The 18,407-nt window shown below is 40.5% G+C and overlaps 1 protein-coding gene across 1 annotated transcript in view; it reads right to left on the reverse strand.

Annotated features, from left to right (window-relative positions):
- LOC137296737 (adhesion G-protein coupled receptor G4-like) overlaps nucleotides 1–18,407 on the reverse strand; it is a 32,766-nt gene that overhangs the window by 7,641 nt on the left and 6,718 nt on the right. The window contains exons 2-11 of the mRNA XM_067828574.1: nucleotides 13,785–13,868; nucleotides 7,654–7,935; nucleotides 7,161–7,251; nucleotides 5,309–6,780; nucleotides 4,450–4,647; nucleotides 4,011–4,157; nucleotides 3,300–3,500; nucleotides 2,536–2,706; nucleotides 2,041–2,242; nucleotides 1,060–1,253 (exon numbers count right to left, since the gene is read on the reverse strand). Coding sequence (XP_067684675.1) covers nucleotides 1,060–1,253; nucleotides 2,041–2,242; nucleotides 2,536–2,706; nucleotides 3,300–3,500; nucleotides 4,011–4,157; nucleotides 4,450–4,647; nucleotides 5,309–6,780; nucleotides 7,161–7,251; nucleotides 7,654–7,935; nucleotides 13,785–13,836 — 3,010 coding nt within the window. The 5' untranslated portion in view covers nucleotides 13,837–13,868. The remainder of the gene's footprint in view (nucleotides 1–1,059; nucleotides 1,254–2,040; nucleotides 2,243–2,535; nucleotides 2,707–3,299; nucleotides 3,501–4,010; nucleotides 4,158–4,449; nucleotides 4,648–5,308; nucleotides 6,781–7,160; nucleotides 7,252–7,653; nucleotides 7,936–13,784; nucleotides 13,869–18,407) is intronic.

Genomic DNA, 18,407 nt, shown 5'->3' on the forward strand with positions numbered 1-18,407 from the left:
AGATTTAACAAGTATCATGACTGTGTTCAGAAAGGACACATATAGAAAATAAAGCATACTGTGTCACATATTTACTGATCAAGTATTGTATGTACTGTATCTAAGAATGCAATCAACATCTCACCCTCGTGAAATTTACTTTTAATCAAGTGGCAAAAATACTCTCTACCGGAACTACTTTTAGAATAAATTTAAAAAACGTCCATGTAGATCAGTGAGGTATTAATTAATATTTTGAACATCAGTCATATCTTGTAGGACTGTGCAATATATCCGGTTTACTGGTATTTACCGGTTCAGACATGAAAACGATGCGCTGACCGAAAACCGTTATTTTGACATGCATTCGGGAATACTCGGATATTCACACCGGAAGTCAAGTTGAGTTCCTTTTGGGTTTCTTTTCTCAATTTATACTCACGGTGTTTTGGATCTTAAATGTATTTTAAACATTTACTCAATAATAACCTGTGATTGCTGATGTGTCATGACCAGGTCAAGTAGCTGTCTAAAATCCCAGGGCTTTTTTGAGAGTGGGGAAACTAGTTCAAACTAATTACCACTATGCTGATGCTATATTCTTCTCTTCCATGTTTCATTTGTGCCAAATTTTATCTACATTTTTGTCTTGCCATTATTAAAAGTTTTTACTAACCAAGCACTTGAGATCTTGTGGGCTTTTTTTCGCTTTCTAAATCAAGCAATAACTCTTTCATGAGCAGCTTGTTTTTTATAAAAGTTTTGCAATATATTGCTATACATATCTCAATAATAGCTTTCGCATCGCAATATATTACAATGAGAGAAGTCTCTGCAATACCGACAACTAATATCTTGTCAAATAACTTAAAGAGAACGTGGACGTGTTTCGTCGGGGTACTGTCACTCGCGGAAATAAAATATCCTTGAGAAATCGGTCGTAGAAAAAACTTTAAAATTGTTAGTGTACTCCGGTACAGTGACACATGTGAAACCATGTGCCGTAAAAATTTATTTCCACTACACCGGTCTATTTTCTTGCTGATTATTTGTTGTCATGGAATACAGTGATAAAATCACCTGTACGTGTCAGGTTGATCGCATCTGTGACAGGTAGAGACAGGTTCCAGTGCTGACTGATATCACGTGATAGTGGTACCAACACGGAGTGAAGAGATGTCAGGTAATGGGAAACAACTCTGTCTTTATAGTTCTCTGGTACGTTTCTAACCAGGGACAGCTGGACGAAGAAGTCAATGACCCCTGTGTCTGAACTGAAAGAAATCAACATGGGATTTACATTACCAGACAAATATAACGACCAATACCTCAGATACTCAAATGGAGCAGTCTCCTTGTCTAAGCGACTTTCTTCAAACGTGGCATTTACTAGACGTGAATGGGTACACGGTAGGATATGACTGTTCAAACCTTCAGGCTGCTCACAAGCACTTGTTCGACTATAGTGTGTTCAACTATTTAATGGAATGAGAACAACAATTTCAGACAGTTAACATACTAGTCTTTGCTTAATATTCTGCGTGGGTATATATGGCTCTCAGATGACTACGTGTGGTTGCCCATGTGTGTGAGTGACATCTGCACGTACCTGTTTCTGACTACGTATGATTACTTGTAAAAGTGACCCGTGAAGGTCGGGGTTAGAATATTGGCCTTCAGTAACCAATGGTTGTCGTAAGAGACGACTAACGAGATCGGATGGTCAGGTTCACTGACTTGGCTTACACATGTCATCGGCTCCCAGTTACTCATGCTGTTGATCAATGTGTTATCTGGTCCAGATTTGATTATTCACAGACCGCCGCCATATGGCTGGAATATTGTTGAGTTCGGCGTAAAACTAAACTCACTCACAGGTGCTGACGTATAATTACATATGACTGCCTGTGATTGCATATGACTACATTTGACTACCTGTGATTGCATATGACTACACATGACTACCCGTGACTGCGTATGACTGCATATGACAACCGGTGACTGTCCATGACTACATATGACAGTATTTGTGTATTCCTGCCTGTGAATGGCTCAACCTACTCAACGTGGTCGACGTAGCTTGCGATGTCTCTCAGGCCAGGGTCAACCATCCTCATGGATCGGGTGATGTTATTGTTGATGATGGCGATATAGTTGGCCACGCTAAGAGGGACGTCGATGGCACGGTCCATGTAGTTGAATATGATGGAGGTGTTGGTTGGGACGCCGCGAGTTTGCAGGGTGCCATGCAGGGTAATGACGTCTAGAATACATGAGGGTGTAGAGGTTCAAAATCAGACATAGTAGATATAGACGTTGTTGGCGTGAACACAGTAGCATCGGTCACAATAACAGGAGCACATGTTCGCGAAGTTGAAATATGAGAAAACAATACATTATTTTGTTCTTTAGAGCTACAGAAAGACGAAGTCCCCTAAGCTGCGGGTTTAGGTAGTACTCTACTATTAATAATTAGTCTTAGTTTGGGCAAAGTTATGCGATTAAGGAATATGTTGTAGAAGTCGCAGCAGCAGGAGAAGCTGGTTGTGTAGATACCTGTGAAGACGACCAGGAACTTAGGCGACTTCACCTTGCGTAGTGGGTTGAGTTGCCAAACTTCGCACCAGTAGTTGCCTTGGAGACGGGAGGGGTGCATCACTCTGCCCCCGGTCCTCTGACTGAGACGTCGAAGGAGGGGCAGACCAAGTTGCAATGTCCTGGCCCTCTCTGAAATGTCACAAACGGCTTTACAAATTTATGTACAAATAGTGTAAACAAGTCAGTATTGGACATCCTCTGTATGCAAGAAAAGAAAATTACTCTAAAGTTCTTGTTATTAAATCCAAAATTAGAGCTGCGGTGAAAACCGTTCCATGAAGAGTTACGCAATTCTAACTAATATTCCAGCAATATCACGGCGGACACACTAGACATGGGTTTCCCACATTGTGCCCATGTGGGGAATTGGACCCGGGTCTTCGACGTGACGAGCAAACGCTTTAACAAGTAGGCTACCCTACCGCCCATTCAAGGAACAGACTTTGTGCAATGCTGCGTGTAATCTCTATGTTATAAAATTGAGTCACACTGCTGAGGTCCCATGCTTAGTATGGAATTCAGGGCTGTTGTCAGATAACTTTATAACGTAATCTGCATTTAAATACAAGGGACCCGATTGCTCGGAGATGATGCTGTATGAGGAACACCCGTTAGACCTGCTGACAAAAGGCTGAGGCATTTACAACTTCATCTTTGTGTTTCGGAACAGTATTTTTATGAAAATATCTGTTGTATTCTAGAAGCATAATAAAACGCCTCACGTTGAATCGGAACATTGTTGAAGGTTTGTTGCAGATGGACGTCAGAGGAGGTCTGCACACGGACGCCATCTTTGAACCACAGGACGTGCTCTTCAGGAGTGAAGGTTTGGATAGGGCAGATGATTGGCTGTGGGCGCGTGGAGAGCATGCGCAATAAGTGCTTCTGGTTCGACCGGGGTGGTGACGTAGGTCTGTCAGCTCCTACAATCCATACAATAATTATTGTACGTATTTATGTAGTTATAAGTGTTGTTATATACATTTTCTGTAACACATGTTTAATGAAAATAAATATATTGCATGCATCTGTCTATGTTGGTGGCTGAAATGATGCATACAAAAATGGTTATTCTTTAGTGAAATATTTATACAGGCATCACAGCTGTGGCTTGGACCTCAAGGTTGTTGTTTTCAGATGACAAGTTTCACGCTAGTAACAGTGTATGCTTTAGCCAGGCAGTTTCAATCACAACGCCAGGATGCACATTTCCTTGAAATATATGGGTGTGGTGCCAAGTTTAATTAAAATCATGCCCCATGTTAGATTGCAGAGCAGTCATTAAGTGAATACGTAGTTTGAATACAATATTCACACATAGCAACACTTCAGCCGCCAGGTTATATAAATTCTACGTGGCTGACGTTACAGAAATACTGGTCAAACACAAACATAAAAACGAGGATGGCCTCTAGAACTGTTGCAAAACTTACGTCTGACAGATGCCGGTTTCTCGCATGCACTAAACATGAGCTTCTCGCACGCCAGCTGAATGACGTCTATGTGATGAAGGGCGGGGCAGCCACCGGTGAGGGTGATCTTGTCACGCCCGTTGACGTCAACCCATACTCTGGGCGGAACTGCAGGTACAAACAACGACATCACTGGTGAGATGGATCCAATAGATATCAAGACGCTGAGGGGATACCGGGGCCGAAAGGGTGCACATTTCTCCTGGACCTTTACAATATATATTTGTTATACGTACTCATATGATATTATATCTATTTAATAAGCAATCATGGCAGTCTTGACCATTGTACCCTCCTAACGTATCATACTATCTCTGCAGTTCATTTCATGTTACGTATGTCACTGTTGTACCTGGTCAAAAATACTCATACACAACCTGAAAGAGAGCTGAGGATTTACCGGCTGCATTCCTGTTCCGTAGTTGGATGAAGGCCAGACCAGTCAGGTTACCGTAGAAATCTGAATCAACGGTCGCCATCGTCCCACCCTCATCAATACACCTTGCCTTGGCCCGGAAGTGATTCAGCGGAAAGGTCAACACCTTATAGCATTTGTCGACAAAGGGATGTCCGACCCAGCCATACCCACAGAAAGACACTGAAATAGTTGCTCTGCACCATGAATCCCGAAACTAACATGTAGAGAAAGCTTCTTAAATAGAGAATAATCATCCCAAATTAACATGGGAAGGAAATGTTACTATTACAACCAAATCTCGTTTGTCCGACGCTTTTGTTGGTAACAAATTGAATAAACGTAATCTAATTTAATTTCTTTGCAATGTTGTCCGACATCCTTGATGAGCCGTGCAACGGATTAACGAGACTTTACTGTATATCCAAATGACTATTGTGTAAGCATCGATTTTAGTTTGTTATAAATATGATAATCATCTTTGTTTCAGTTGTTCAAGGACCCGTTAAACATGTCACTGTACTGCCAGTACGATATGGCGATACCCTGGATCTGGATAAGTCGTTATGAAATACCGGCAGTCTGAGTTGACTGCACCTTATGTAAAGTGACAGGTAATCAGCTTGTTTTTTTTAATGGACTGCTTGATGATTTGAAAATGCCGTAAGTCTACCTTAACTCAACCTTAAGAAAAACTTGAACGTGTAATCTAAAGTCCTTGTAACACACTGACTGTGGCGACCTCGTCACGGACCATGTACAATACAGCTGACAATGATAGATACAGCTAGATGCACCCTTGACCTGTTCTGTAAATATGAATCGTTTGGATTCATGTACTGACCTTGCCGGAGGGCTGTGATGGGCTCGGAGTAGCACACGGAGGGGTGTGGCCTGTCACAGACGGCCATGGTCATGTACTGGACAACCTGACCAGATGACGGACGCCCAACACTGGATGTTAATCTTTCAGAGTGACCCATAACTCTAACAAGCGTGTCAGGTGATACGGGAGCACTTGTCGTGGTCGATGTAGTTGTTGTAGATATCGTCGGATGAGGCGATGACGGAATGGCCGTGGTAGTTTCTGTTTTGGACAAGGCTTTAGAAGAGGGCAGCGAGGGTTGAGTTACGTTTTCGGTTGATATTGTCAGATTTGATATTATTGTTTTTGACGTTGTTGCTGATGTTGCTGTTGTAGGTGATGTAGTTGATGTTGCTGTTGTTGATGTTGCCGTTGAAGCCAGAGTTACATCACTAGAGCGGAGAGAAAAAGGCGTGCCGGACTGAACGGTACCCCTGGTTATTTCCACATTTTGCATTGTTACGAGCGTTGAAGTCGATGGAGTCGGAGTTGTCGATGATGTTGTCGGTATTTTCGAGGATGTAGCAGTGTTCGTCGTTGAATGTTTCGTGAATGATGTCAGAGTTGTTGATGTCGCAGATATTACTGACGTCTGAGAAGATGGTTGAATTGTTAATGTCGTTGAGATGACAGTGGAAGATGTCGTTGTTGAAGGTGCCGTTGGAGATTTGGTGGTTCCTTGTACCAGTGGCGTTTCCTGCGAAGGTGAAGTCGTCTTTGACGCTGCTGAAGTTGAGAGCAATGGTAACTGAGATATCGTAGACGTTGGAATAGATGTAGATGCAGTGACGGCTGTCGTGTTGATAGAGTTTGAAGCCGACGCTGACCCAGCCATTAGTTCAATGCTTGTGTCCTGTCTGACTTCCGTGGTTGTTACAGAGGATGTATGTGTGGTACTGACTGTAGAGGGAGTTGTTGTCGTCACATATGTCGTGTTCGTTGATGACGAATCTGCACGCGGTTCTGTTGTCGTTGACGTCGTCGCGTCTGCTTGATCATCATCTGAGGAGGGTAGTTCTGTCACATCCATCTTTGTCAGTGTACTCCTTTTCACAATCGGAGCATCTTCCACATTGAAGTCATTGCTGTCCTCCTCGCTTGAACTGTCCGTGACGGTAGTCAAGCGAGGAGCATCGGTCACTGGGAAATGACCAATCTCGCCACTGTTCAGGTTGTCCGGGAAGACTGGGTACACTTCTTTGCTGCTGGGGTGAGCAGCGGGAGGGTAATGAAGGCCGGGAAAACGGAAACCAGATGGCGCTGAATCAGGAAGGTCAAGGTCAACGTTATGACGGGCTTGCATGTAGTCATCGTCATCGTTATTGCTTGCCCTCTTCCGTCTCGACAATGTGTGGTTAAGGGAGATAACACCACACTTTCCAGTGACGTCATCAAATGAGTCCGTGTTCCACCTCCATCCCCGTTTGATTTTGCCATAACCTGCATGCGGACTGGAACATATACATACATAGAATCAAACTGGACTTCGGTAAGGTACGGGGAAAATTGCGCCCTATCGTTAACGCTGGAATGTATGTTGAAGGCCCAGGGAACTAGTTTTGAGAGATTGTTACTCAACAAAGCCTTACGATACTGCTGGTGCACAAATTGTATATATGCTGTTTTCCTTATCCATAGTTTGCATGTCTCAAATGAAGCAGGGGCGATGGGGTATTACAGTGGTTAAAACCTTCGCTCGTTCCGAATTCGAAAAACCTGGATCGATTCCATCCCTAGGTAAAATGGGTGAAACGGATTTCTGGAATGTTGCTAAAACTCACACACTCAATCAATCACTCAATCACTCACTGTAATGAAGGTATGAACCTACCCGGCATATGCCTCTACCAGGGACGGGTTCAGCTCATCCCAGACGAATTTGGTCTCTTCTTCATGCAGACCCGTCCAGAAGGAGTCCAAATCTGTACACGGATAATCAATGCACGTTTCATGATCCACGCGAAATATGCATAACTTTTGTTACTAATAATCTAATAGCATTCAAGTCTACGATGGAATATACATACTATGACGAGAAGGTGGCGCCAAAAGGTGGCGTGAAGTAAAACTAAATACCCTCACTCACCAGGCTTCCAAAATGCATGTACATTCCATCTGAATCCAATCTCAGCACATTGAATATCACAACTCTCATTATTTCCTCATTAAGAAAACCTTTTGCAGATGAACTCATGTCAGTGATTTATACAATCAATTTCAAAAAGGAAATGTTACAAATGACTAAATATTTCACAATAAAATCTTACGATAAACACATACTCTATGACTAATCTTACAATTTACATTCGATAAAGTTTACTTACTTAGGTAAGCAATGTACTCTTCTAACGTTCGGAAGCCAATCTTCACACGCTTGTCAAGTTTCAGCAAAAACGCATCATTGGCCCTACAAATATCAAGTGACTGTTCCCATGGCAATGGCTTTTTGTTTGCATGTATGCAAATATGTGTAGAAGGTCCACCATCTAGATTCTCTGCCACAGCTGGGGTCCACCCATCCTTGCATATAACAGGCACCTGTTGCTGAGCAGCCCGCCTTGGGGGAGGGGGAAATCTCGGCACTGCTTGTAAGTGGGTGATGCTCGCTGGAAACAAACAACACATGCATGGGTGATCTCTGCGAGGTAATGTGCAGGCATACAGAGAATGATCCCACAAGCATTCCATGTGATAGCATACAGATCAAACTTCACACAGGGAACCGAATTAATAAATGCATGTGTACATTCAAACACTGTTAAGTCGAAGTTTAAGAGACCCAAGGAAATACTTCGAGTTATCATGGGTTTGGCAAAAACTCGAACTGCTGACTGAACAATGAATACACAGACTAAACATTTTTTTTCTCGAAATAACATAAGTTCGACATAGCAAAGTTCAGAAAGGTGTTTGGCTGCATATTATGTAAACTGAAGAGCTAAAGAAACTTGAAACCAGAGTTTGTTGTTCTGTATGTGCACCATGTTCAGAACATTGGGTGTGATATTATACACCATTGATGGATTACTCTGATACAAAGGCAAATCGGCCATAATACCGACGTCACTAACACACACACATACACATGTGTGAAACAGTGAAAGGATGGACCTATGGGAAAGATGATTAATAAAACGTGAAATATATTTCTATGCTAATTACTTTTATGACTTTGCAGCAGTATTGTGAAGGTGAAATGAGTTACACAATGTACATTTTTGTTTTAAACTAGGATAAGATAATATATATCAAGAGATTTATATGTCTTAAGATCTTATCAAAATGTATACATTATTCATGAAATTAAATGACGGGAACATTAGACAGAGCCTCTGAAGATGAGTCACCAGAATAAGTTGGATACATTTTGACCTGAATACCGAACAATGTTTCAGTCGAGATTACTCAGGCTTTGACAAAACAAACACCGACACCTGTCTGAAGATAAAGTGGAAATTTTCCTGAAAGTGTCAATCGGGAGCATTGACTGACGTATCACGTGTGAACTTTAACATTAACGCTGTAAGGAGACAGACCCACTCCAGTGTTTTGGGACATTCGTCACGGCGCTGTCATAGTCCCGTCATGTCGTTGGTTCAAAAGTTAGCTATGTCATACTTCAGAGGATATTAAACACTGACGAAATCTTCTTCAGTCGGTATTGTTAAAGAAAAAATGGGGGATTTGTGTGAATGGGGGTGTTTTATGTGAGATGGAGGGAAAACGGGGCGCCGACGGGTAGGGAAGGGTCAAAGGTAGTGCTAGACAGGTTGGTGATCAGGGTAGAATGAGGTTGAGTATAGATATGGTTAAATTAAACAGTTGTGTTCATTATATTTTTGTTTGGAGCAGTTCGCAGAAATCCCCTGGCCACTACCCGATTGGAGCAAAATACATAGAATCACAGAACAAAATTGACTCAATTCTGTTTCTGACTTGTATTGTAGTTTTATTTGAGAAGATGTAGGGGGCGTCACTACATCACTTGTGGCAGAGAGACCCTTTCTTGGGTCAATATAATGTGTATTTTGTTTGTGTTACGTGAAACTGGTCTAAATTCCAAACATAAATGTAATGTTTCAATGTATTGACAGATACTTCTATTACTAATATGATCTCATAATGGATACATCCGTGTTATGACCATCACATGGAGAGTTCAGTATTAGGACCTCCAAACACAAACGTCAACACTTGGACCTCCATACAGATACGTCAATACTAGGACCTCCATACGGATGATCCGATACTATAACCTCCAGATAGATGTGTCAGTACTATGACCTCAACCTGAGGCCTCAATACTATGATCTCCACACGGATACTTCAATACTATTACCTCCAAACAGACACGTCAATACTTTCATCTCCATACGGATGCTTCAATATTATCACCTCCATACAGATGTTTCAATACTTTGATCTCCATACGGATGCTTCAATACTTTTACCTCCATACGGATGTTTCAATACTTTGATCTCCATACGGATGTTTCAATACTTTGATCTCCACGCGGACGCTTTACTAATATGATCTCTGTAGGATACTTCATTGCTGTGACATACATACTTCGACACTGTGACTTCCGGACAATGCATTCGGTTCCTCTGTGTTGTGAATTCGACTAAATGAATGTAAACACAATTACATGTTTATCGTCTACCGTCCACACCCCACAGTGGTAGAAGTGTCATGGAGTGCACGCCTCAGCATATGCATCAGGGTCACACGGTACACCGCCTCAAAAAACCGAGGCTAATATTGTCCGTCATTACTCACATCTATAAATAATCATACCTTCATACATTAAAACCATACTCATTCGTCAAACTTCCAGCGTCAACTAATTAACGAGTTTTCTTACTTTTTCATATACATTTTACACTGCTATCAGACAAGACTGACTTATTCACGTACCTGTGTGTTTTAATCATATTAGGAAAACCCAAGATTGTTATATTCATTTAATTCTCATTGTAAGAGAATGTTCTACTTATTATATAAAATTGAATGTCATAAAGTGTCTAAATCATGACATTATGGGTGCTTTTTTCCTATTTTCTTTCTGTATTAAGTCGAATAAATCAATAATGACGTTGATAAAATGATGTAATTAGTCATATGCAATACGCCCCAGGCTTGTTAGAGGTCTGGCCCCAGCGACATAGCGGCGTATTACACCCCAGGCGGCTGCCGTTGAGGATCTTTTGACTGATTTCTGCATGATTAATATACTTGCATCGACAAAGAATTGTCGAGGCATGTGAAACAGATTTCTTGTAAAATGTCCGTGTATGGTATTGTCTAGTTACTAATAGAATTTAATTGTGGAGCATTTAGGCTGCATTACCATATATTCAAAAACATCCTATCGGTGTTCCCTAGACCATGCAGATTTACACATTATTTATCCATCCATACACACCTACTACAATCACCTCACATATTTGGATATGTACACATATTACCTTGTTATTTATGATACATTTCAACTCATCACAGTTTCGTATATGTCATTAACTTGCTGGTACAAACATGCCAATCTCTCACTGATTGTTCATTCTGTACTAAACTTAACGGAAACGTTCAACCAACCCACATTTCACAAACACTAAAATACAATCGGCGCACTCCAATGTTAGCCCATGTTAAATCATAAACGTGAATCTTCATCACATGTATTGTGTATGCATGGATGTGTGACATGTAGCGATGCCAGCTTTTGGTCAAAAAGGTAAATATGTCATTTGCCAACAGCGGGGAAACGTAGATTTTATTGTATGTTTTTTTTACTACCGCTATACGACGCAGTTTGCATCAGACAATCAAGTGATTGCGAGTTTAGACAATTCACTGTCACTGGAGCATATAGGGACTGCAAGAAATGTCACCCAAACCCCCAGAGTCAACAGTTTCCACGTGTACCTCTCTATGTCATATTGCCTAAAGGCATGCTTTATTCTCCTTTAATGTTGACAGTAACAGGCGTGATTGTGACATAGTGATGGTCGGCATCCACAGACATCGCCTGAACAAGGGAAACCCGATTCATCATCGGCTCACAGGGACATATTTACTGCTTATGAAGCATGGGAGTTTATGGAGCTAAACTTTGTCAGATATCAAACTGCGTTTCTGACATCTGATTTTACAGCCTTGAAATACATCATAATTAACGACAAGAATGTCAGTGTCTCTGGAATAAGGAGATTTCTCTATACGTGTTTTTTTTTCTTTTTTTTTTTTTTTTTGATTCTTTTGTGTTGTTGGTACTGTTCAGGCTTATACTAAAACGCTTTGTTCGTATTTTCTTCAGTAATCAGGATGAAATAGATTTGACAGTATCCGTTTTCCATGGATTTTCATGTTTGTCTGTATTAACGAGTTTCCACAAATATGTCTGTAATAACGTCGCATGCAACATGTCGGTTTCCCAGTATTTGTCTTCCTCTACGTGCTTCTCTTGTTTGTCTTCATGATTGGGTTTTATAATTCATGTTTCACTGAGTTTGTCTGGAATAGCAAGGTTTCACAACACTTTCGTCTGTCAGTATAATATGATAACAATGCTCTCGTGTGAACAGTCTGTCTTGTTATGTTTTAAGTTAACATAATCTGTATGCATTATTGAGGCTCTCAGAATCGAAGGGACACATAGCTGGATCAAAGAGGTTTCAGTATACGTGTCTGGTGTCAGATTCATCTGAACGTAAAATATGGCTTCTAGCGGGGCTACAAGCTCACAGTTCTGTTTACCAGCTATACCGTGACACTGACACGCAGACCATATTTAATGCTAATGCCAGCTACATCTGTATATGCTTATTGTCTTTTTATTGCAAGATGGACCATTCTTGGTTGGTCTCACCTAAACCCTCGCTACTTGGTTCAGGGTGTTGAGCTACATGTCGTCCAGGACACTGCTGAATACCGTCCCCATTTCCCGACACCTCGACATCTAACAAGAGGCCATATTTTAATTTGGCCACGCCGAGCATATCTTGTTTAGGTTAGCATATGAAAATGGAAAATGAATCGAAGAGTATCGTATTTGTAACAGGTGTTATATTTTGGCTAGTAAAGTACCAATTGTACTGTCTGGAGCTGACATTCTCTATAACTGAGAGTGAGGCACCAAACCGCCTGAAACAGTCAGAGATCGCAGCTGTTGACAGAATTCTGTCAGCTGTTTTGTAGGGTTACTTGAAACTGAGTTGCTTCACAACTTTTCCATGGAATTTCACGTAACAAACATAATGTTTATGAAATCGAATCCACATTTAAGTACACTTATGAACAACTATTACGACAGCTTTTGACATGCCCTGTGCTTATAAAACTAACCGGCAATCATTTCCAGTGAGGTGGAAACGTAGACACTGAGTATATATCCGAGGTCATATTGATATGTGTGTACGCATCCTAATGCAGGTTAAACAGCTTAGGTATCATCGTTATGCAGTTCATGCAATGTCGTCACATCGTCCTGCTCCGGGCAACTGTTAAATATACTTCCGCCATTGCAACATGTTAGTGGGGTACGGTAATGACTCATGGCTCTGATCTGAGAATGAATGATTGACAATGTAGGCATAACGTCAAAATATTTTATTCCCGGTATCCAGGAAGAGGCTTGCTATTGGTTTATATGAACATGTTATACATATTCATACCAATGTCAGCTTAATTTAGTGATGTCGGTACAAGTAATTACAACCTAAACTATTTTGACAGGTCAGTGATGAATAGCAAGCGACCGATTATGTCTGAATCAACATTGAAAAATATGAGGGTATTAAACGATACTAAGAATTTCGATGTGTAACATTAGCGGAATGTTAATTTTTTTAATTTTATTTTGATTGGACAGTCTGGCAGCAGGAATCGTTTCATTATGATCACTATAGATATTTTGACTAAATTCAAACACCATATGAAAACATATAGAAATAAATGTTGCAATTGTCAGTGAATGGTTGCAATATGTGGGAAGACATTATGGAATATTCCCTTCAATTTTTAAAAATTAGAAATAAATGTTTATTAGCAATGTGCATCCTTTATATGATATGGGCAACTTATATATGGAAATAATATAATACCGAAACATGCACTGTAGAAAAACTTCCAGTTGCCGACATCTACAAAAAAAAGTTTTATAGGTTTGTTGTTACCGATCCTATGTGCAGTTCTGATCAGTATTAGTTTATGGGGAACAAACCACTAGCGAGACAATTATGTTAATTATATTCCTCCAGTACACTATATACCAACATCATGGATGTGCCTGTAATGAGTAAAGTGGAATGTTTATAGTTGTTGTTTCTTACAGCTTCCGTGTCTCATCTACCTGACCTCATATCTCGCATAACAATAGAGCCATCAAATTAAAGTTGAAAATATGAGGTCGTTTATTTTCATTCTTGTCAGGATGATGTGTGCACCATGACTCACCTATGATCTGCAGGAGGAGAGCCGCGGTGTCTAGCGCTCTGCAGTGTAGCATGCCTTCTTGGGGAGTTCACTCATGTCAGTTACCTGCAGTGCAGACGTATACAATGTAAACAACGTGTGCTCATACATACATCATGTAAACAACATATACTCATTTTACACCATGTAAATACTCATCATGTAAACAACATAATATACTCATATATACAGCATGTAAACATATCATAGTCATATTTACACCATCTAACCGTATTCTCATACATGCATCATGTAACCTTGGAGTCAACTTTGTGTGCTGATTCTTTCCGTGTTGTCACAACCCCTAGTGTACAATACACAAACCTGTGCTCTTAGAAGAACCCACGAATCCGTTGGTATATGACCGGATGGTGGCCACATGAATACGTGCATACACGTAGTTCTGGGTACAGCAACATGCAGTAAACTTGCACAAAGTACTGTGACTATGTGTCGTAGTCCACCCAGCTGAGAGAGCCACAATGAACTCGGTGCGTCTAGTGCCAGCAAGTGTTGTATACTCCCCAAGGAGTTGAGATTGATAATACGATGTGACGCTGAAACGTCCAGTGATCGACGTTTGACTTTCAAGACGAGAGTTTATCTTTTAAACTGCATTTTCACTTTGTTCTGTCGGTTTGTGGGAAGTCTGAAGCAGTAGGAAATATGATTATCAATACCGGAAGCCAATCAGTCACAACAACTTCTCCACGGCGTAAAGTGAAATAGTGGTTAAAAAAAAAGTAGTGGTAAAATAGTGGTAAAGAGGTCACTGAAATTCAGTGATGAAGCTGTGCACTCATCCCGAGTGACTATCATCAACATATTTAGGTTTTGTCAAAAGGTGAAATGAATACCTGCTGATATTCCTAGCATCTGTATTACCAGAACAACACAATAACATTCCATTTATACCGCCCCGGCGAAGTAGTGTATTGAACCTTCATACAGATGTGCCATTCTATCACTCTTCGTGATAAACCAGAGCTCGCTAAGTCACCTCTGAAGGACCGACGGCCTGTGATGTCATAGTTGCCATATGCAAGTGTCCCTTTAAATGGTTGGATGCTCCGAGTCACATATAAAATGTAATGCAGTCATTTATATAGTTTATTAAACTTATAATATATGTATATGCAGTTTATTAAACTCCATATATATATATATGGTAATATATATGAATATATATTCATATATATATTACCATATTACCCAGGGGAATATATACACATGTAAACACCCATTAGACGCTATGTGTGTGTGTGTGTGTGTGTGTGTGTGTGTGTGTGTGTGTGTGTGTGTGTGTGTGTATTCTTCATACTCTTTATAGAATATATAAAACCAATTTGAAATGCTAAACGTACTTTACAATCTGTGGCATATTAGCTATAGATGAAAACTTCCCAAAAATGCCTAGCTGAACATTTGAAGTGCAAGACGAATGTAACAATGAAATAACATCTTGATATATGTTGTTTAGTGGTGAAATACAATCGTAATGTCGTTGATTAGATTGCTTATTTAATTTGAGTAAAACAACACTTCCTCGACACACTTAACATGATGCTGGAGGGTAAATGTGCGGTCTAGAAACAAGGCAACGTTGTCTGAATACATGATGAGATACACAAAGACATATACCATGTATGTGGATGACTTGGGCTTAACGTCACTTACCAATATTCCTCTTGTGTCAAAGCGCGTCACCTTGATGTTGGAGAAAAAGCTCGAACTTATGCAGGTCTTAGATGTTTACCATTTCCATGCTATGGAGCTATCATACCTAAAACCTCGAACCCAGATAGAGTTGATGAAACAGTCATGTACCCCCTCTCCACACACACACACACACATTGTAAATTTAGTTGTTGTTTGTTTGTTACCAGTTAAATGCTGTCGTGTACCCCCTCTCCACACACACACCCACATTGTAAATTTAGTTGTTGTTTGTTTGTTACCTGTTAAATGCTGTCGTGGCGAGACTGTAATGTATACGACCATTCGCCTTTCATTTTCAGGCACATAAACACCTTTTATACAAATATATGATTATGAGAGTCATTTTTTAAAAAAGAAAAATGTGGTATTTCCATTGTTGAAGAGCTTTCCTTTGTATGGCGTGCATCAGCGAGACATGACGAGCATTAACTGTCCCTGTGCTAGCGGTGGTCTATAAATATGACGACTTCGGACGACAAGAAAGCCGAGTTTGGGAGGCGAAACGGAACCCAGAGACTCAGTCATATCAACCATGCATGTAGGAACGAGGGCGATATTCGTGTGCGTCATCTCAGTGTTAGCATCTTGCAGGACAGGGCATAAATCAACGTTGGGTGGACTGAATGTCTCGCTGCCCTGCTTTAGCTAGCATACCTCGCACACTCCCTGCAGTTATACTGGCAGAGTTATGCAGCATATGGCACTATATACGTCAGGGGTACGTTTGCATCCTATGACACAATGAACGTCAGATGTATAGCATTCTGTGACACAATGTATGTCAGATTTATATGTCATCCTATGACACAACGTACGTCAGTTATATAACATCCTGTGATACAACGCACGTCAGAAATATAACATCCTTTCATACAACGCACGTCAGAAATATAACATCCTGTGATACAGCGCACGTCAGTTATATAACATCCTATAACACAATGAACGTCAAATGTATGGCATCCTATAACACAATGAACGTCAAATGTATGGCATCCAATGATGCAATGAACGTCAGATGTATGGCATCCTGTGACACAACGTACGCCGCTGGCATATGGCATTCTATGACAAAATAAACGTCATATCATATGGCATCCTGTGACACAATGTACATCAAGGTTATATGGAATGCTCTGCCACTATGCATGTCATAACAAAATATGGCATGCTATGACACAATACGTGTGCGTGGTATTCTATGATATTCAATATGGTGAGACTACATGGCATCCTGTGACATAACATGCATCTGTTCTGTATGGCATCCTATGACACAATGTACGTGTTTTGTGTAAGGTATTCTGTGACACTGTGTGGGTCAGATATCGGAGACATGTGGTAACTCAGTATCCGTCCATTGTACATGGCATCCTATAACAAAAATGTCACCCTATCTATACTGCATGACGCCATGAGTGTGGTATACAAGCAAGTGAATATGGCATCTTACTATACAATCCTTATAAAGGTATTATTGGCATCAGTTTGATAAGGATCCTAATTGATAATGCAGTGAAAGTATCACATCCATTGTTTGGATGCCAATGTCGTTAGGCTAGATTCTGCTCCACGTGTTATGTATCTGCGGGTACATTCATATTTGATTTTACACGACAATAACGAAAAATACTTCGGTAGATAGATCAAACAAAACAAAGACTTCATTTTGTCTTTATACTTCAACACATTCTTCGTGCAAACATAGGATGTTTAGTTGCCCAGAAAATACAATTTGACGTGTAAGTTTACATACTGACAATGACCAGTTCAATCAATGTTTGTTAAATGCGCCCTGCCGGAGTAAACATGGGACAAAAGAAGGTCACATAATAAACCAGTGCACGGAGAGGAGAACATCTATGAGCAGTTAGACATGCCATCTAATAGACTGTTTAGCTACACAATTATTTCTGTGGGAGGCATTTTAAAAGTTGTAAAGATAAAGGAAAATCATGTTCTATGAATAGTCAGCGTCTATATTGTAATGAGTACGACGTTTCGGCGTAGGTACTAACATCGTTAAGATTTAACTTTGCTTGATAACGGTGTAAGTACCTAGCTGTAATGTCGTTGCATAAAGAAATTAACTATTCATAGAACCTGGTTTTCCTAAATAATTATTCCAGAATATTTAGTTTGTATAAATAATGCATATAGATATTGATAACTGATTGGCCATTCATTCATTCATTCATTCATTCATTCATTCATTCATTCATTCATTCATTCATTCATTCATTCATTCATTCATTCATTCATTCAGTACAAAGTCTCTGTAAATGAACGATGTCAATCGCCAGCCCATCAATGGATGAGTTGCCGATAAACAGAATCCGCAGTCTGTGCCACGGACATGCAGAGCTGTGTTGACAGCACAGGGTGGCCACTACCGGTCGGAGCAACCCCTGCTGTGACAGGAGAGTCGGTATTTCCGTTATGTCTATAGAACGTGTGACATAACTTTAGGGCTTGTGTCAAGCGAATGAAATATGGACGTTTCCTGTGCGTTTCCGTGTTGAAGAGTGTATAGTGATATAAAACAAGCATACAGAATAGCGGCCATGTCTAAGCCCCGCGCTGGGATTCGAATCATGTTTCTTCTGATCAGAAGTCGGACTCCAAAGAGAACAACCCCCTACAGCATGACCCATTGCACCTTTACATAAACGCACGCACACGCGCGCGCACACACTGTCACTAAATAAGCAGCCTAACTTCAGTACATGCAACATTCAACTCAGTAGCACAAAATTCTTTTCTCTGAAATATCATCTGCGTGAATGACATCAGTACCTCTTAACAGTTACCATCTTGTCCTTGACAGAACAATGTAGGCTGCCAAAATGATTGTTTCGTTTTTGTGTGTCGACATTGCATAACTTT

This window comes from Haliotis asinina, chromosome 9, assembly GCF_037392515.1.
Source record: "Haliotis asinina isolate JCU_RB_2024 chromosome 9, JCU_Hal_asi_v2, whole genome shotgun sequence".
Taxonomy (NCBI): Eukaryota; Metazoa; Mollusca; class Gastropoda; order Lepetellida; family Haliotidae; genus Haliotis; species Haliotis asinina.